Source organism: Haliotis asinina, chromosome 4, assembly GCF_037392515.1.
Source record: "Haliotis asinina isolate JCU_RB_2024 chromosome 4, JCU_Hal_asi_v2, whole genome shotgun sequence".
NCBI lineage: Eukaryota > Metazoa > Mollusca > Gastropoda > Lepetellida > Haliotidae > Haliotis > Haliotis asinina.
The window spans coordinates 74,729,193-74,750,485 of record NC_090283.1 but is presented as its reverse complement, the minus strand read 5'-3'; the positions used below and the strand labels follow the sequence as shown (position 1 = coordinate 74,750,485).

At 39.1% G+C, this 21,293-nt stretch overlaps 1 protein-coding gene across 11 annotated transcripts in view; it reads right to left on the bottom strand.

The window, feature by feature from the left end:
- LOC137281882 (arrestin red cell-like) overlaps positions 1-21,293 on the bottom strand; it is an 85,662-nt gene that overhangs the window by 10,371 nt on the left and 53,998 nt on the right. For 4 of the 11 annotated variants that reach the window (XM_067813558.1, XM_067813560.1, XM_067813563.1 and 1 more), the window contains exons 5-10: positions 18,438-18,497; positions 17,230-17,265; positions 13,954-14,021; positions 10,636-10,771; positions 9,919-10,003; positions 991-1,063 (exon numbers count right to left, since the gene is read on the bottom strand). In XM_067813558.1, the coding sequence (XP_067669659.1) occupies positions 991-1,063; positions 9,919-10,003; positions 10,636-10,771; positions 13,954-14,021; positions 17,230-17,265; positions 18,438-18,497 (458 nt within the window). The remainder of the gene's footprint in view (positions 1-990; positions 1,064-9,918; positions 10,004-10,635; positions 10,772-13,953; positions 14,022-17,229; positions 17,266-18,437; positions 18,498-21,293) is intronic. The other 7 variants (XM_067813559.1, XM_067813561.1, XM_067813564.1 and 4 more) reach the window with 2 other exon arrangements.

Genomic DNA, 21,293 nt, shown 5'->3' with positions numbered 1-21,293 from the left:
CACTAAAATGGCCTGAGAGAGAATACGAATTACTGGTTACATCATAACGAAAATTACTTGATGGTAAAACTGCACACAACTCAAACATCAAAGACACGCTTGTGATATATTCAAGATAATTCATCCCAGTGACTTCACAATGGCGTAATGATCTTAACTCTGTGTGTTGCTTACATCAAAGCCAGTGTCTTACAGAATTTACAATATTAAAATTCTATCTTTACAAGTTAATGATGAATGTCATAATTGATTTGTGCTGCTAGTGAGATCATGGAAGCATGCAATACAACATTTACTGCATCGTAGTGACGGATGAATGTAGCATCGGGTATGCCTTCTTTGATTGAGTAACATACAATTCTAGCAAGTGTAGTGTCTGCCATATTACTGCAGGAAGATGGGTATCATGCATTGTACCCATCTAGGTATCAGAGCAGCGTCATAGGTGGCTTCAGGATACCCCACTCACACACACTACTTTATCTCTGAGCTAACTAACTAGTCCTTGTTTTGTTCCCTTAGTGCTGAGCATCAGACAGGCAATGAGTACCTTCGGAAAATGTCTTGTCATACAGTACCTGTGTCTTGTTCGCACTGTCTACATATCTCACATCTGTACCATGTATCCCACACCTGTATAATATCCTCTATAATACACCCACATGCCACGTCTGTAGCCTTTATTCCACATTCATGTATCTTTATTACACATCTTAATAATATTCATTAACATTTCATATCAGTATCCCACACAGGTACCCTGAATTCCACACCAATATCCCACATCTGTATCCTGTATTCCACATCTGTACCTTGTACCCATATTGGTACTCTGTAACCCACACCCATCTGTACCTTTATCCCAAACCTATAACCCACATCTGTAGCCACTATATCACACCTATATCACACATCTGGACCATGTATACAACACCTGTACCCCTCAGCTGTATCCAACACAAACATCCCATAAACTAATAAGTTACTCACTCGCTCTCCAGCTCAGCAACGGTGCATTTGTACTGTGCAGTTGAGAAGAGACAGATATCTGCAAACTGCCGCACTGCATGTGCAAACAAAACATCAACAAATGAACATATAACACATAGATTTATATGAGACATGAGACAGGTGAAAAAAAACAAACACAGTGACAATGCATTGGATACACAGCAGCATCAAGGGTCCTTCTGAAATGCCACCTTCTGCAAAATGTGGAAGCTCCCAGCCAAATAATTAAAATGACTGACTACACCCAACATAGTACACATCCACGTTAAGTATTAGCCAAGAAAAAACAATGAGAAAAAGAAAAATTAGTACATGTTTTTACTACACACTGACTTATCATTTTGCATGCAAGCAAGTCTTGTTTGCAAACTAGTAATCAGGAAATCATTATTCATATTTTATGAGACAGTAACTCTTGCTGTTATGTCCTCATTAATTCAGCTAATGATGACAGAATCAGACACAATTGAGTCCAATGTTGGGAATCAAAACCTAGCCTCTGACACTAGAGGACAACCACTTCCCTTTAGTCATAAAGATTTAGTCTCTTACAGTTTGGAACTGTTGCACCAGGTGACAACCTTGTCCTCATGGCCAAGAATGCTTAGCCTCTTACAGTTTGGAACAGTTGCACCAGGTGACAACCTTGTCCTCATGGCCAAGAATGCTTAGCTTCTTCCAGTTAGGAACTGTTGCACCAGGTGACAACCTTGTCCTCATGGCCAAGAATGCTTAGCCTCTTCCAGTTAGGAACTGTTGCACCAGGTGACAACCTTGTCCTCATGGCCAAGAATGCTTAGCCTCTTACAGTTTGGAACTGTTGTACCAGGTGACAACCTTGTCCTCATGGCCAAGAATGCTTAGCTTCTTCCAGTTAGGAACTGTTGCACCAGGTGACAACCTTGTCCTCATGGCCAAGAATGCTTAGCCTCTTACAGTTTGGAACTGTTGTACCAGGTGACAACCTTGTCCTCATGGCCAAGAATGCTTAGCCTCTTACAGTTTGGAACTGTTGCACCAGGTGACAACCTTGTCCTCATGGCCAAGAATGCTTAGCCTCTTACAGTTTGGAACTGTTGTACCAGGTGACAACCTTGTCCTCATGGCCAAGAATGCTTAGCCTCTTACAGTTTGGAACTGTTGCACCAGGTGACAACCTTGTCCTCATGGCCAAGAATGCTTAGCCACTTACAGTTTGGAACTGTTGCACCAGGTGACAACCTTGTCCTTGGGATCAAGAAGATTTAGTCCATTACAGTTTGGACCTACTAATTCCATACTGGATGCATCTTAAAACGTGTAGGTTTGGATACAGATCAATTTAAACCTGGACCTTTAATGCTTAGTTTGCAAAAGTTTTGAGACTGTTGTCTTATTTTGAACTTGCAGTTCCCCACATGTCCACTGGAGAAAGAACAGTCTAATCAGATCCGAGTGACAAATTGCCTGCATTATCTGTGTCGAGCAGCAGAGAGTTTCGGAAAGCTCCAAGGACCGATTCATCATGTTTTCTTCCTATCTGATCATTGACCTTCTGACTTATGCTTGTCATTACGTGGACTCATCATCTCCTGTGATTGATAACACCTATCAAATGTCCATGTCAACGTAATTTGTGAAGAGAAAAAGGTTTTAGTCCGGACTCTTAAATAACATGACAATTCTCTGAAGCTATGGTTGTAGATGTGAACAGATTGTACACTGATGGTGGTGAAATGGACTTAAAATGTACATTGACTAAAACAAGCTCATTCCAGAAAACGTTTTCGTAGACTTTCAGAAGACTTCTCTAAAGATGACTCGTTCAGGGTTTGTACAGAATTTCAAGACCTAAATTAAGTCTTTTTCATAAAAAATTTTCAAGGCTTTTCTGGGCAAAATTAAGGTCAATAAGACAAGCAATTTTATAAGTAAACCTACTGAAAATAAGAACAAACACAATTTCTGAGCACTGATATAGTCTGTTTGATTAGAAAGTGTCCCTGTGAATTGCTAAATATATCACTTTAGAAAGGTGGTTAATAGATACTACGAAGCAAGATGCTCATGAATAACCTATACCCAAACACCCTGGCTCTCGGCTAACATTAGTTAGGTTCCTAAAATTGTATAGCATTTTGACTGACTTCTGCATGGCTGGTGTACCAGCCTATGGTGTCTTGGGACTAGTGACGTCTTGGTCAGAAAACCGACCTACAGTGTTGAATGGGTTAGCAGACAAAATCTTCACGTCAAGCCACAACTCAAAATTCAAGTCTTTTCCCAGGCTTTTTAAGGTAAAAATACATTTTGCAGGTTTTTTAACGCAAATTCCCAACTTTTTCATGATTGTACAAACTCACTGTTTGTCAACATTTATATGTGATGCCTTAGAATCTGAGTGAGGACCTCTAACCCTTCTTTTTGCTACTTTCTTAAACACAGGAAATGTGGGTGTCATTGATAGATCAAAATTTGGGAGCATTTGGTATTACCACGTATTTTATGATACAATCATATATTTCAACACAGTTTTGCCTTTCTCTGCCGTGGAATCCTTTATTGCAGATATTTGAGGTAAGTAAGTGAGCACGGTTTGACGCTGCTTTGAGCAACATTCCAGTAACATCAAGGTGGAGGACACTAGAAATAGGCTTTACACACTACCCATATGTGCAATCAAACGGAGCATTTGAGCTGAATTATTCCCTGGTGCCGATATACTGGGTTTCTGAAGGATATCGACAGTAAAATCAGTTTGTGCTTCAATGTCAGATGCTTGAGGCCAAGTCTGCTGAAGTGGCAGCGTAGGGCTGAAAGTTCACGCAGGTCCCATTGTCTTCCAGGGGGAAATGTTTCATTTGTAAGCCTGCAGGGTGCTATTTGACTTGCATGTCTGGAATTGACCATGCAGATCAACGTATTGATTTGTCCATGGCATATAAAAGGTCACAGACTTCATTCTTGTATACACAGGATTACTCCATAGGGAGAACCGCCGTAGTCTGACATGGATCAAATTCACACAAACAGTGCCTCACCAGACACCAAATGATAATAGTCGCTGTGTGTATTATCATACTGGCATGGATTGTAGTAGTACTGAAATAGCAATGATACTAAGATAGTACTGATACTGAGTTGATAGTGCTGACGCTAACATAGTACTGACTTTGAAATAGTACTAATACTAAGTTGTACTGATACTAAGATAGTACTGATATTGAAATAGTACTGAGTTGTATTGATGCTAACATAGTACTGACTTTGAAATAGTACTAATACTAAGTTGTACTGATACTAAGATAGTACTGATATTGAAATAGTACTGACTGAGTTGTACTGATACTGAGTTGATAGTGCTGATGCTAACATAGTACTGACTTTGAAATAGTACTAATACTAAGTTGTACTGATACTAAGATAGTACTGATATTGAAATAGTACTGACTGAGTTGTACTGATACTGAGTTGATAGTATACTAAGATAATATTGATATTGATATAGAACTGACACTCAAATAGTACTGATGCTGAATTTATAGTACTGACACAGAGATAGTACTGATACTCAGATGTATTGATACCAAGATAGTACTAATAGTGAGTTGCTAGTACTGATAATGAGATAATACTGATACTGAAATAGTACTGATGCAGAGATAGTACTAATATTGTTTTGATAGTACTTATACAGAGATTGTATTGATACTGAGATACACTGGCATTGATGGGCTGATAGTGAGTTGACAGTTCTGACACTGAGTTGATAGTGCTGATAATAAAATAATACTGATACTGGGATAGTACTGACACTGAGGTGATAGTACTGACACTGAGGTGATAGTACTGACACTGAGGTGATAGTACTGACACTGAGGTGATAGTACTGACACTGAGGTGATAGTACTGACACTGAGGTGATAGTACTGACACTGAGATACTACTGATAATGAGATAGTACTGACTGTGAGTTGATAGTACTGAAACCCACGAAATAGGCAAGATGTGGAACCAAACCCTGTATCCACTCAGGGGAGATAATCAATGAACCACCCTAGTTGTTCTATAAATATTCTAACATGGACATAAAGATTAAAGTTTGTCAGAGAAACTGATTGTGAAACAGTGAAACAGTGAAACACCATCTCGAAGCAACCTTGTAACTCCTTAATCAATGTGATCATATGACCAATGTGTGTGGTATGTCACATGCAGTGTTGTTTTACGCCAACTCCTAGTCTTATCTCGTTTCAGTCATCATAATCATTCCTCGTGTTACATCCTCTGTAACCAGAGTTAGTCAGACTCTGCGTCAGCATGGCCCACCACTAACCAGTATCAGTGAATGGCATCATGCTATTTTTGTACAGTGACTACGCTCATATTTCACACCTTGTTATGAGTTGGTACATAACCAACAGTCATAGCACTGGATAATCACATGAATAACAAATAATATTTGTTCTAATCCTACTGACACTACTATATCAGGCTATGTTACAGGTACTATTACTACTAGTACATGTGATTGATGCTAATGCTATTGATCACTGGATTGTCTGGACTGGATACCATTATTTACAAACTGCTGCCATATACCTGGCTTATTGCTGAATGTGCCTTAAACCTAAACTCACTCACTCACTACTGCACATATTACTAATGCTAGGCTACTGCTGCTGCTACTATTACTACAATTGTTTCTTCTACTGTAACTACAACTACTACCACTGCTGCCACTACTGTCACTGCTACTGTCTCTGCTGCAGCTACTACTTGCCACCTGCTGCTACTACTGTCACTGCTACTGCCTCTGCTGCAGCTACTACTTGCCATCTGCTGCTACTACTGTCACTGCTACTGCCTCTGCTGCAGCTACTACTTGCCATCTGCTGCTACTACTGTCACTGCTACTGCCTCTGCTGCAGCTACTACTTGCCACCTGCTGCTACTACTGTCACTGCTACTGTCTCTGCTGCAGCTACTACTTGCCACCTGCTGCTACTACTGTCACTGCTACTGTCTCTGCTGCAGCTACTACTTGCCACCTGCTGCTACTACTGTCACTGCTACTGCCTCTGCTGCAGTTACTACTTCCCATCTGCTGCTACTACTGTCACTGCTACTGTCTCTGCTGCAGCTACTACTTGCCACCTGCTGCTACTACTGTCACTGCTACTGTCTCTGCTGCAGCTACTACTTGCCATCTGCTGCTACTACTGTCACTGCTACTGCCTCTGCTGCAGCTACTACTTGCCATCTGCTGCTACTACTGTCACTGCTACTGCCTCTGCTGCAGTTACTACTTGCCATCTGCTGCTACTACTGTCACTGCTACTGCCTCTGCTGCAGCTACTACTTGCCATCTGCTGCCACTACTGTCACTGCTACTGTCTCTGCTGCAGCTACTACTTGCCACCTGCTGCTACTACTGTCACTGCTACTGTCTCTGCTGCAGCTACTACTTGCCACCTGCTGCTACTACTGTCACTGCTACTGCCTCTGCTGCAGCTACTACTTGCCACCTGCTGCTACTACTGTCACTGCTACTGTCTCTGCTGCAGCTACTACTTGCCACCTGCTGCTACTACTGTCACTGCTACTGTCTCTGCTGCAGCTACTACTTGCCATCTGCTGCTACTACTGTCACTGCTACTGCCTCTGCTGCAGCTACTACTTGCCATCTGCTGCTACTACTACTGCTGCTACTACTACTACTACTGCTGTTACTGCACCTACTATCAGCCACCTGCTGCTACTACTACTACTATGCATTTATATCTTGCAAATATCCAGTCTTAAGAAGATGCAGGTCAAGAAGAAATGAGATTTTAATCTGGATTTGAAAGTACTGAATCTCTACTGATAGAAGGGAGAAGGGTAATTTGTTCTATAAAGTTGAACCGACAAATAGAAAAGACTGCAGTCTGGTGTATATGTTGTTGTGATGTCCTCAGGTGATGTACTGGTTGATATTCTTGCAAAAGGTCTGAGAGGTAAACTACAGCTACTTTTACAACAGACTGTGACCCCTGGCCATGACATGGGATATTCCAAGTCTACAACTAATGTAAAGGGTTTTGTATCAGTGTGTCTATATTCTCATCTCCCTTGGGGGTTTACAATAAACAGTAAAAGCAACCATAACACTGACCTAAGTCACTACTGCCACATGAATCATTATCTAGCCGTACTCATATACTGAATGACATTAAAGCTGAAACATACAATGAGACATCATTTCTTAATTTGTACAGTTTGTTTTGATAGAGCGAACTGCAGTTTGATTAAACAACTCATTTGAGTCAAATCAAACATATTATTGTATCCTGAATGTAGTTGGGTTATTGATGCTTGACATCGTGCAGAACCACGGCATCTAGATTAGTCTTGCACACACCAACATCAGAACAACACACAAACTCTCCTGTTGCATCCATTATAAATATACTCAACCTCACAGAACACAGTCTTGTGGATGACCTCAGCAATATTTCATCTATGAGATGGCAGTCTGGTCTTGGCAATCCAATGACTGACATAATGAGCATTATTATGCTAAAGAAAACTAGGGGATACTCCATTTCGCAAGCATATCACCGACTAATGTCAATGCATAAGAGAAAAAGTAATAGATATCCACACAAATGAAACATTTCCAACACAAATGGAAGAAATTGTTGTATCTTCCCTTAATTTCTCTTCATCATCTGTTTCAACCTTGGCTTCATTGTTTGCATTTTATTAATCTTGTTAATCCATTAACCTCTACTTTATAAAAAATAGTATATTATTGACGAACCAACCCCACTGATCTTGTCACCTCATGCGACAAGCAAGGGTTTTACCTGGATCGCCCACAGGTGTTCTTTCTGATGAAATATACTGAGAGAAACACATAAGCAAATAACAAGTGTTCCTTTACTATTTTCCAGTTTTCATCACAGCACTATACAAAGCTGGTGATGAAAACTGGAAAATAATGAAGTAATGCTTGAATTTTCCAGTGATCCTTTATTTGTTTCACTCAGTATATCTTTAAATCGAGTTTCTGAAGCTGTAGCAACAGAGACAGTGGATTTGCATGTCTCATTCATATTAAAACAACTGAAATTCATCAACTCCGTCTCACGAAATATCAGAGGTTATACCAACAACAGTAACAATCAATTTAATTACATAATTTCAGCAGGTACTGTTGCCTGGCAACCTGTAGCACACAGCAGTGTGACATGCATGATACATATATTATACCACCTGTAGTGCTACAGCTGATATACAACAGTGAATATGGATATATGATAACAATGTTCCAACATGCATTAACTGCCATTTCCTATATGGCTTCAACAGTTGTTCGTCCAGATTGACCAGACTGTTGGACAGCAACACGAGATATAGACAGTTAACACACAGATCGCTGCTAGACACTGAATACCTCTGTGACATTCAAATATACTCGGTGATAGTCCCATGATGCAATTCTGTTTGACTTCAACAATTTTTGAAAACTGATGAAACAATTTAAATGTGAGTTTATAACTAAATATTGAATATTATATATATAAATGCATTGCATCAGGGTCTGAAGGTGTTTTAAAAGTTGAATTTTATGTATATACTGGACAAAATAAGTTAGTGATATTGTTATTTTTATGACTGATATCTTATCAGTGTGTCAATAAATACAGGTATCACTATTAATGATTTCAAAACTTACATATATCCCTAACTATTTTTGTCCAGTATATATATATTTAAGTTGGAAACAGAATTGCATTGTGAAGAGAATGTGTCATACATTGTGTTGTTTTGAGATGGACAACTTACAGCACGTCCTCATCTGCGATCACATGTGTCTGTTCATTGGTCTCATGGAGAACCAGGCTCATTAATTGAATCACTAACAGAAGAACCAATCAGATATCATGAACACTGTAAAGCACCAGTCATATTTCAGATACAGCGGGTAGGACTAATCGTGTTTATGTAAAGCTGGAAGGACCAATGATATTCAAGATACTGCAGGAAAGGACAAATCATATTTCAGACATGGATTGACGGACTAATCATTTATCAGATAATACACGGGGTGGGGGTGGGGGGCAATCTCATTTCAGATACTTTAGAAAGGAAACAATCATATTTCAGATACTGCGGGAAGAGCCAATCATATTTCAGGCACTGCTGCTAAGAACCAATCATATGTCAAGTACTGATGGAAGGGTCAAACAAATTCTGATACTTTGAAGTACCAGTAATTGTCTTAAATTGCCTGACACTGCCCATCAGCCAGTAGCATATAAGCAATGACTTATGGAAATGTGGCATCAACTTCAAAAGACAACATACTAACACATTCCTGGTCTTATCAAACAAAGTCACAAAATACACATGATCAACTTTCTCAGTTTTGCCACTAAGGTACATAAAAAATTACGTGAAATCTTTTTTAGCATTTAAATAAATTGTAATTGTAATTGTGAGATATTACAAGGTGGTATGAAATTAGCTACCAGGTTGATGCAGGTTTTACCATAATCAACATAACAAGCATATCATACTGATACATTACTTGGAACAACTAGTTAAAGTGCCCTGGTGTTTATGATAAAGATGGACAGGATAGATGTTTCTGATGCTTATGTAAAACAACCCAGAAACATAACCTACAGGGCTGAGATTTGAACCAGTAATCACAGACTCCAGAAACGATAAAGGGAAACAACTCTTCACAGTAAATGGAATACCACTGTCAACTTCTATTTCTATATCCCCAGGTGCTCATATTTCCTTTCCCCTAAGGAAGGGGCACTAATTATATTGATTATGGTATAGAGGCCTACATCACTGAGATTACCAAGTTTATTATCAAATATAGGATTAATTTTTAGTAATAATAAACTGCACTCAGAGTATCTTTACCTGAAATTTTGATTTTCTTGACAGTTTTACTTGTGTTATTGTCCACCAAAACATTGATCGCTAGTCCCTCTCCATGGTAATATTTCTGAAATAAAATATATAAACCATCAACAAATCAGCAAATAAGTAAGTGAGTGGGTGAGTGCATGCATTCAGCAATATTCCAGATATATGGCAGCAGTCTGTAAATAATGAAGATTGGACCAGATGATCCAGTGATCAAAAGCATGAGCATCAATCTGTGTAACTGGGAAGTGATGACATGAGTCCACCAAGTCAGCGAGCCTGACCACCCGATCCTGTCAGTTGCCTCTTATGACAAACATGGGTTACTGAAGGTCAATATTCTAACCTGGACCTTCATTTTTTGAATCATCCAATAACACACAGAATAGAGATATGGAAATACAATGAATCAGGTACAGGAAAAACACCTTGTGTGTGATATCAACATGGCCTCCACGTGTACTGCTTCACGACGTTTTTGTAATATCTTATATTTGGGATTACACTTTCTCAGTAAAGGACCAATTCTAGCGCTTTCACTATCTGGGATTTGAACAGCCACTTTCAGAGTGACGCTCAGTCGCGTAAACACCAGCACACAAAGTCAGCCATCTAACCCACACAGACACCACTGCTTTACCCAAAATGGAAGTCTGACAACTAGCAGTGTAGGTGATTATGTGTTATCCAGGGGACAACTGTTTCACCCACCTCTTTGTCCAGCGATGCTTCTAGTCTAATGTTCCCTGGACTCATCATGAAGTCTTTGACAGCCTCGGCATTTGGCTGCGGCGCTGGCTCCTCAGGAGCATACGTTAACTTGCGGATAGCTAAACGAACAGAGTTCCTGGAAACAAAAATGTCGCAGTCTTTATAATATTTTTATTAAATGAGAAAGGGAGTAAGTCCTTACAACTCTTTCAGAAATATTCAGACTTCATGGCAACGGGACCAAAATTAGGTTCTTCTCTGAGGAATCAAACCCAGAACTTTGGTGAGACGAACAAACACTGCAACCATTGTGCTAGCCAAACTTCTTTATTTTATGTTCTGGCTTAAAAAGATGTCTTGATTAGCTGATAAAGTTCTAAAATAACTTGTGACATTTATTAATGATAACATATCATATCAAATCCATAAGTTTGCTGCTATTTGCTTTCAGTCTGTTTTTAAACCCATTAATGACTCACAATAAGTTCCATGAAGTCTGGACTTGGAAACATGCCAACTGAAGTCATCACAAAATGCCATACAGACAATAATGTGAGCTGTGAAAATGGGTTAATCAAGACTTATAGCAAAGGGCCAATTGCATGTGTTGCATACAGACATCAACTAAGTACAGCGGAGTTCCAGGCCTGACATCAAATAAACATCACAGCTAATGTTTTTTCAACAGGTTGTTTGGTTTGTTGTTTAAGGACACAATCAGCAATATTCCAGCTGTTTCATGACGTTTTTTCCAACATATTTCAATAGCTGATCGTAGTATTTTTAAAATGTATAAATTGCAAACAAAAACATATATGTCTCAAAGACCATCAGCCAATTTTATTGCAATTTACGAGGCACTGAAGGTTTTTGCCAATTCCCCGATCTGACAGCAACCTAATTAGCATGAAGCTCTTTGAAATCAACCTTATAAACATGTCCTTCTGACTACCGAATAGGAATGATATACAGGTTTATATCTGCCTGACTGCGATCTTGGTGTCTGGATACAGAACAGGTGGTAACTCTGTATTATTTACCAATGACCCATACTGGTACGAGCCATACTGGTACGTCAACTTTACAATATGAAATATATGTCGTTTCCTAATACCTGCAATAAATCAAATTATGATCAGAAACTTATCACAGCTGTGATCACTGTTCTGGGGATTTTACTAGTCCTGAGGGGATCCAGGAATATCAATTTCACTTGGCAATGGAGGTTATGGGTCAGCATGGGCTTATCTCCCCATAGCATTTCTAGGTCAGATAAAAGCGAAGTGTCTCAAATGTATCTTTGCCTCATGTTCCAAGGTCAAGATAGGTCCCAGAACCAAATGCTTGTCCCCTCACAGCACTCTTTGGTCTTGGATAAGTCTTGGTATCTCATGCTTGTCCCCCAAATGAGTTTCTAGGTCAGAATACGTCCCCACACCCAAGGTTTGTCTCCCCACAGCTTCTCTAAGTCAGAGTAGGTCCCCATACCCAAGGTTTGTTTTCCAATAGCTCTTCTAGGGCAGAATAGGCCCCCACACCCAAGGTTTGTGTCCCCATAGATTCTCTAAGTCAGAACAGGCCCCCACACCCAAAGTTTGTCTCCCCACAGCTTCTCTAAGTCAGAGTAGGTCCCCATACCCAAGGTTTGTTTTCCAATAGCTCTTCTAGGGCAGAATAGGCCCCCACACCCAAGGTTTGTGTCCCCATAGATTCTCTAAGTCAGAACAGGCCCCAACACCCAAAGTTTGTCTCCCCACAGCTTCTCTAAGTCAGAGTAGGTCCCCATACCCAAGGTTTGTTTTCCAATAGCTCTTCTAGGGCAGAACAGGCCCCCACACCCAAAGTTTGTCTCCCCACAGCTTCTCTAAGTCAGAGTAGGTCCCCATACCCAAGGTTTGTTTTCCAATAGCTCTTCTAGGGCAGAATAGGCCCCCACACCCAAGGTTTGTCTCCCCACAGCTTCTCTAAGTCAGAATAGGCCCCCACACCCAAGGTTTGTGTCCCCACAGCTTCTCTAAGTCAGAATAGGCCCCCACACCCAAGGCACACCCAGACACAAATATGTTAAATTTTCCACACAAACACAGATCTCTAAACCACTAGCCATTTCTACACCCTCGGCCTGAACGTTTTTTCAAAATTTTCCATAAATGTTCTCTCAAAGCGTCTCTTTGCTTGCATTATATGCCTGTCCCTCAATGCCAGTGAACAGCACACAACAAGCCTAGAGGGTGCCGGTGGGAAACACGTAGGCCCCAGCCTAATCAATAACCTGAATAGACCAAACGGTCAGCCTGACCTTAGCCCTAATACCTCCCATGGCCCTAGATGACAACACAATCAAGAGTCAAATTTAGCACACCATAATTGCAGTTTGACAGGATATTCCTCGGTACTCTTTCCACGCTGACTCTTCTCTGTATGGTAATTATTGACTTTAGTCTGACATTACAGCTCTGAACCTGATATTTTAATCCCATTTTGGAGATGGAAAAAACATAATTTCGACATACAGATGAATATATTGCTTAGAAATCTCCACTGCAACAAGGAAGAAGATTGTTATCATGATCATCTTTTTGAAAATATGTGTAGGTGTATTATTTCAGGTAGAAGTGTCAAGCTCTTGCATGAAATTTTCAACTGAACTGAGGAACTTGGGGCTCGATTGGATGACATGTTTCTGTCTGTTGTTTAAAGCCACATTCAGCATTTTTCCAGCTGTATGTCAGCCATTTGTAAAATAATTGAGTCTGGACCAGAATATCCAGTGATGACATCATGAGTATTGATCTACAGAAATGTGATATCCTGTCATTGGTTGACATGTCATATGGATATCTGTAGAAGGATGATAATACTGTTTGGATTATTTAGTACTGACTTTACTTAATTTAGTCTTCTGCCTTAAAGCTGGAATACTGCCAAGACCAGCATAGAACTGATGAAACAGACCAAACAAAATACATACAAAATGTCCTGATGAAAAGGCTTTCTTCTTTCCAGGATATTCGTCTAATGTTGCTATTGTTTTATCAGAAATGCTGCCAGAAAATTCCACACAAACAAATAAATACTTTGTCTTGGGAATATTCAGTTCATATCACAGCAGCCTCTAAATAATCAAGTCAGTAGAGAGTGAAAATGGTGGTTGATGTAATGAGCATGATCTGACATTGCCCTCTGGGTAGTGTCTGACAATCACTTAAGATAACGGTTTGTGTGAATCTGGTGTGAGCTTTCATCATTGAGACCTCACCTTTGATCTTCTTGTGCTTCTACAGTCATGACTTTATCGTGTGCATAGTGTACACTCACCTCTTGTGAGGCTTCTCCTCGATTGAATCTGCTACAAATGTTTTCATCTCGTAGTCCACACCACATGGCTGAAACAGAGAAATACGAGTGATTTCATCTGAGTACCATGGTAATATGACACATCACTGGAATACCATGTAATATAAGGCATCATCTAAATACCATGGTACTATGACTGATATCACCTGAGTGCCATGGTAATATGACTGATATCACTTGAGGACCATGGTATTATGTCTGATATCACCTGAGGACCATGGAAATATGACTGATATCACCTAATACCACAATAATATGACTAATATCGTCTAAGTACCATCACTGGTCATACATCTGATATCCTTGTACCATCACTCATGACACATCTCATACATCTCTTACCAGTAATATGACTAATATCATATAAATTATACCTGGAGTCACCTGTATATCTCCCAACAACAATAAATAAGACTCGTATCATATAAACATTATTAGTGGACTCATCTGTTCAACTGACATCACCTGTGTATCTCATGCAAATGTATATTGGTAATACAACACGCATCACATCTACTTGTCTTATCAATATATGAAGTTATTTGGAAGAATCAGAACATTTCAGAGAACGGCTTTGGATGTTCCTAATGATACGCATCAATCAGATGACAAAATGTTCTTCTGAACTTACCACTTCAACAGAGAGATTATGTACATAAGATTCAGGCTTCTATTGGGGTGATGTTGTAACTAAGAGGTTAAAGTGTTTGCCCATCATGCCCAAGACCAAGGTTCAATTTCCGACATGGCTACAATGTATAAAGCCCATTTCCGGTCTAGTGTTTTGCTGCTATTAGCAATATTCCAGCAATATCACAATGGGGGACACTAGAAACGGGCTTCACACTTTTTACCCATGAGGGGAATTGAACCTGAGCCTTCCTGTGACAAGCAAACACTTTAACCACTAGGCTACCCCAGTACCCCGTGACATAATAAACCCCCATCGACTGGCTGCAGTCCCATCAACCAGCTGAACAATGTAGTTACTGTGGTTTACACACAGGCACAGCAATCTTTAACCATCACAGCTTCATCATTTTACTGTTATGTCCCAGAAACAAACTACCGTGGTCATGTGTCCCAGTCCACCTGCTGTCAATGGGTACCTTGTAAGGATGGGAAAGCCACATTAACTTGGTGAGCCTAGTAGGTTGCAAGAGTTGTATGCTCCCCAGGGAGATGAGATTGAAAATATGATGTGCTGTTGTAATGGACATCCAAAGACAGTGACCTTGAGCAGTTGAACTGGCGAATTGGACATCGGTGCTATACAAATGTCTAGTGTAACAACAATAATAATATAGTGACACTAGCAGAGCCAGGGCCTTATCACTTACTGATGCTCGCTCTCTCTCTGTGTCTCTCTCTCTGTGTGTGTGTGTGTATGTTCTGGAGTCTTTGATAAGCTATCATATATCACCGAGTTATCACATATAACCTGCCATCAGAAATGTCAATTATCTCATGGTTTCAACATGACTGTAAACAGTAAACAAGCTCACATACACTACCACACTTTGTGCACTACTTGACCCTCTGAAACACTCTTCTACACAGTTAAAACAAAGTACTGCCTCATGGTATATCATAACATCAATACATGTAGCCCAAAACAGGATCCTTATGGTGTGCGATATGAGATCAGTATCCAGTGAGTAATACATGACATATGACATATTGGTGTATGATCATGTGACAAGACAAACATCATTCAGCTTTCCATTTCCGTTTCTGACATATTACTGTGGAAATTTTCCATAGTTTTGTTCTCATGAAAATTCTAGCCATATAACAACCTGTTAATAAAGCTAGACCAGACAATCAAGTGACAAAACCACCTCTTAATATTATAACAAAAGCTCATATAAATTAAAAAAAAAATCCCTCCCCAGACTTTTCTTAATTGTGTGAACCAAGAGATAGCTAAATATACTGACCATAGACAACATGGAATTATGGTTAAAACAAACTAAAGCTAGTGGTCACTTTCAGTTTGATAGTACCATAGTTTAGTATACTTATGTTCCTCAAAAGAACCTTTGTTCCTCAGCTGAAAATGAAGTAAGTGAGTGAGTTTAGTTTTACGCAACACTCAGCACTATTCCAGCTATATGGCAGCGGTCTGTAAATATTCGAGTCTGGACAAGACAATGCAGTGATTAATAACATGAGCATCGATTTGCCTAATTGGGAAGCAATGACATTTGTCAGCTAAGCAAGCCTGAACATCTGATCCCGTTCGTCGCCCCTTACGACAAGCATGCATTACTTAAGATCAGTATTCTAACTCTGACCTTCACAGACAGTTGAAATCCAAAAGAGTGAGTGAGTTTAATTTTATGTCACTTTAAGAAATATTAAAGCAATATCATGGAAGGGGCACCAGAAATGATCTTCACACATTGTCCCCCAGTGGGAAATTGAAACTGGGTCTGGGGTTGTGAAAACAGTTATACACTTCTCAACTTTTGATAGGTATCTTTCTACATTTCCATTACACCCATACCCTTTAATGTATGTTTAAGCAGAATATCTGGTTATCCCTTTCAAAAGTTGAGCAGTATATGTTGACAAGTGCTGTTTAGGTGTAGGTTCATAAACAGTGACGTGGTGAGTGATGTTTAGCTTTACTTTTTCACAGTTTGGAGCAGACGTGAGTGATGGAGCACATCTTCAAGCAAGGGATCTGACTAAACCAGATCGCTGAACCGAATTGGAATCAAACCCAGTCACCTGATCCTGGCACAGCGGACATAAAGTACACAGATATGGACTACAGGTCAACTGATCCCAACAGGTCACAGAAACCTGGGGAGAGATTTGATCCCCAAAACCCCAGACTCTTATACCAGCAAAGGAACTGCTTGTAACAGCTGTGTAAGTAGTGTGCAGCACTGGCCAAGCTAAGTAAAAACATAATTGATAGCAAACATTAAACATGTACAAATACGGGCCTTTGGTGCATATTCATTTCTAGTAATACAATAACTCTATTACATGTTCAATATTCCTGAAACATAATTTGCATTTCAATAGCTAAGAATGCCAAATTCATATAAGCAATCATTTACTGGCAGCAGACTGTGAAGGGCGTATATAGTGTACAGCTGGGATAGGTTTGGATCTATACTTGATATCTGTTGGTCAAATGAAATATATCATGGCAGATAGGTCGCACAAGCAGTGATTATAAGGGGATATTTTAGATTACTTGGGGTCACTACATGTATATACCTCTGGTTTCTTAACACCTTTCTCTTCAGGCTCCTGCTGTGAGGGAGAAATCTGAGTGGTTAGTGAATAACTTGACTATTAGTTCTGCAGTCACTCTCTTGGTAAATTCTGATTGGTTAGTGACTGTTAATTCCGCAGTCATTATCTTGGAGAAATATAATTGGTTAGTGAATGACTTGACTGTTATTCTGCGTTCACTGCCCTAGAGAAATCTGATTGGTTAATGAATGATGTGACTGTTAATTCCGTCGTCAATGTCTTGCAGCAATCTGATTTGTTAACAAATGATCTGACTGTTAATTCTGCAGTCCGTGTCTAGGAGAAATCTGATTGGTTAGTAAATGACCTGTTTGTTCTTTCTGCAAATCACTGTCTTGGAGAAACATAATTGGTTAATGATTGTCGTGACTGTCATGAACAAACATTACTGGTTTGTAAATGACTTGAAAATTCACTAGCAAAACGCCTTGGGAACATCTGACTGTGACTGAAACACCAGCCAAACTGGTTGACATGAAAGAATGGTGGAGACACAAAGTCATAAACAGCAGAGACAAGTAATATAAACATGCCATCTGAAAAGATATCATCACTAAAAAATATGAAGAAAAAAATCATCACAAAGAATTATCAAATTTAAAGGCTTTGTTTTTACCTTCACCTGAGGTGACAGGAAAGTTTATGAAAACATGCTAAGACTACGAAACCATGGAGATAAAAATTGGTAACAACATTCATAGATGCAGTAACAAGGGTAATCTCGTCTTTTAATGTTATTCCTGAAAAATGTGCTAAAAGTCACTGTCTGCCAGACCCTCATTTTCAACTGAATACGATGAATAATGCAGTACATTCCAGGAAGTGAAATGTCACGAATGTTTCTTTAATATACAGATGTCTGTTTCTTTTACATTTTCTCTCACGGTTTGGAGTCAGAGGTCAGTAGTGTCAGCACATGCAGAATTCTGATACTGAAAACACAACCTGTCGAATAACCCTCCACAATTTCAGTGATTTTACAGATAAGGATGGACGATATGATCAATATGTTTGTTTCAGGAAATTACATCGCTTAAATTCTGAAAAAATGAGAAAAACAATTCCAATTTCCTCAGACTGATAACAAAATTGTGTTAAAACAAGAAACCAATCGTTTCTACTGCAATCTGGGATGTCTGAACGACAGGAAGCAAAAGTTGAGTACAAACCTTCCCAGTATCCCCTGGTGCGGGCTGAAGTGTGACGGAGGCTGGAGCATTTGGCGGCAGCTGGAACAGAAAGTTACGATTTGACAAAATAGACACTGAGTGAGTTAGGTTTTATGACATTATTAGCAACATGCCAGCAATATAAAAACATGGGGCACCAGGAAAGAAGTTTCACACACTGTACCCATTTTTCTTAAAGGTCACATGCAACCAAAAAATCAAACATAATTAAAACACAATTATCACTTATTCATGACATTTAATATACATTGCTGCTTGTTAAAAAACAAACAAACAAAATTATAAGCATACAATCGCGAATCAAAAGTGCAATATTTTGGACGAAGCCCTCGGGAGACCGAACCCAGTCACAGCGGGTGGCTGTATGAGTAGATTATTTACTTGTTTGTGTACACAACCAAGATAAGACTACTGCTCACAACCTCATACTCCAGGTGTGCATACTGTTTCAAGCTCCTCGAACCTATTCACTGCGCATGCGTTATGAGCACAGCGCAGCACAGCTGTTGAAACCACTTTTTCCCCCAGCGCAGGGGGAAATTAGTGAACTCCGATTTTGTGGGCTTTTTGCATTGCGTTTTTGTTCAACTTTATAGGTTAAATGGGCATTTTTGATGACTAGTTTTGGTAAGTGCATACCGAAAGGTATCAGAATCTGCAAAGTTGTGTATTACGTTGCATGTGACCTTTAATCAATCCCCTGCCTTCCATATGATAGGCGATCACTTTAACTATAAAACTACTGCCCCTACTAGACACCAAAGTAATCCCATGGCCCAGGGCCTAGATTTTCGAAGATATCTTAGCACTAAGACAGTCATAAGTGCACATTAACATTAACTTACAACTATCTTAGTGCTAAGACAGCATTCAAAATAATGGCCCTAGAGATCGCCTACTTAAGTAGTCACCAGTTAAAATGTATTTGACAAAGCCACTACAAGTTGATGCCACAATGGTTATCAAATCATTTCCTTTATGTATTGTGTAAACACTGTTAAAAACATGAATAAAACAGGGGTTAAAAAATTGGAGTGCCTGATGCCCTGGTCAAGTCGGTTTCATTTAGGGCAATAATGGTATCTTACTTTTCCCTGGGCTACTAGATAATTTTGGCTTACGGTATCAAACCGCAAATATACTTGGATTTCATTTCATATCTGCTCAAAATGTAGCTGTTAGATTTCACAATGATAATAAAGTTGAATTATCATTCTTTGCTATTTATCACTTCTCAATAAATAGTTTGTTAATCATTAACATCAAATACCTTGTTGATTTATTCTTTCATAATTACATCATCATGATTATGTCATAAAAATCAGGGCAAGTAGAAAATTAGTCAGGTCAAGTTACTTTTTAAAAGTCACTTGCCCTCTGGCAAGTAGGCTTTTTTTTCTAAAGAAAAAAAAACGGTTTGCAAACCTGTAAAAAGTAATGAATCTGTCATAAAAGGACAAAGGTGCTTCTAAAACCATACACAAGATGCTGGACTGCTGTCAAACACAGAGACGTAAGGAATAAACCTTTTTCAAGTGTTGATGAAACCAAAACATTTTCAGTAATTGTTATTTGACCTTGAAACAAATCTTTGATGCTGTAGTTTTCTGAAAACCAATCTGAATGTACACAATGAAATATGGATTGCCATGTACACATATTTGCTCATTGACAACAGTGATAAATAAAATTAAACATGATTCAGTGGGATTTAAACTGCTTATCCTCAAAGAAATCAATCCATGCTCCATTAGCCCAAAGCACTAACCTGAGTGAGTGAGTGAGTAGGTGAGTGAGTGAGTGAGTGAGGTTTTATGCTGCTTCTAGTAATATTCCAACCATATCCTGATGGGTACACCAGCAATGCGCTTCACACATTATACCCATGTGTAGGGATGAGAATGGGTATGAGTGAAAAAAGAGGAATGTGGGCTCGGCCTCTTTGGCGTCATGTTAATTGAAACAATATAACATATATATCATGAACGACACCAGTGCCATCAAATACACAGAATTCTGCAGATTCGCAGAAAATTCTCATCCCTGCATGTGAGGAACAGGAAAATGACGAGCATATGCTTTAACATCTGGGCTACCCCACCGCCCCTTAACTTTGTTGATTGTTGAAGAATACATAAACAGTCTGTGAAGTTGTTGTAGCTGATGTAATTATTTAAAAGATTTAACTCAAATACATCTTTTGTGCTCAAAGAGATATTATTGTGAAAATCAAAGTTATTTTTCCATGCATCTGGAACTTGTAATTCAAAGTATGCACAACCCTGATTCCTGATCTTGGAGGAAACTGATCTCCTGTATACAAACTGACTATAGATCATGACATATGTCTTACATAAAATCCCTTTCATACCTTATTCATGAAAAAAGTCATAAATATTCATAAATGTTCTTAAAGCAAAGACTTTGTGAACCATTTCAGAATCAACATATGGAATGATTTGAATTGTGTGCAGCAAGTTGAACAATATCTTTGTGGAATCCACCATAGATATATCATCAGTGTGCAAGATGAAAGACATATTATTTATCATGCACTGGAGAAGAGAATGAAGTATGTATTTTTCGTAAATAATATTGAATGAAACACTTCCTAAAAATGATGTTATTCAAAATATTTCTTACTCCTTTATTTATATTTCCATGTCCTTTCCGTTACTGATTTATGGCGAGGGGTTAAAGATGATGATTTTAATAGAGAAACAAGCACAATGTGAATGACTGCCTGGTTGTTATGTACGCCCTCTCCCATATCTGAGCATAATTTTTAAATACTTTCAAGCACAAAGATGCTGGCCCATCCCAGTATATGTGTAC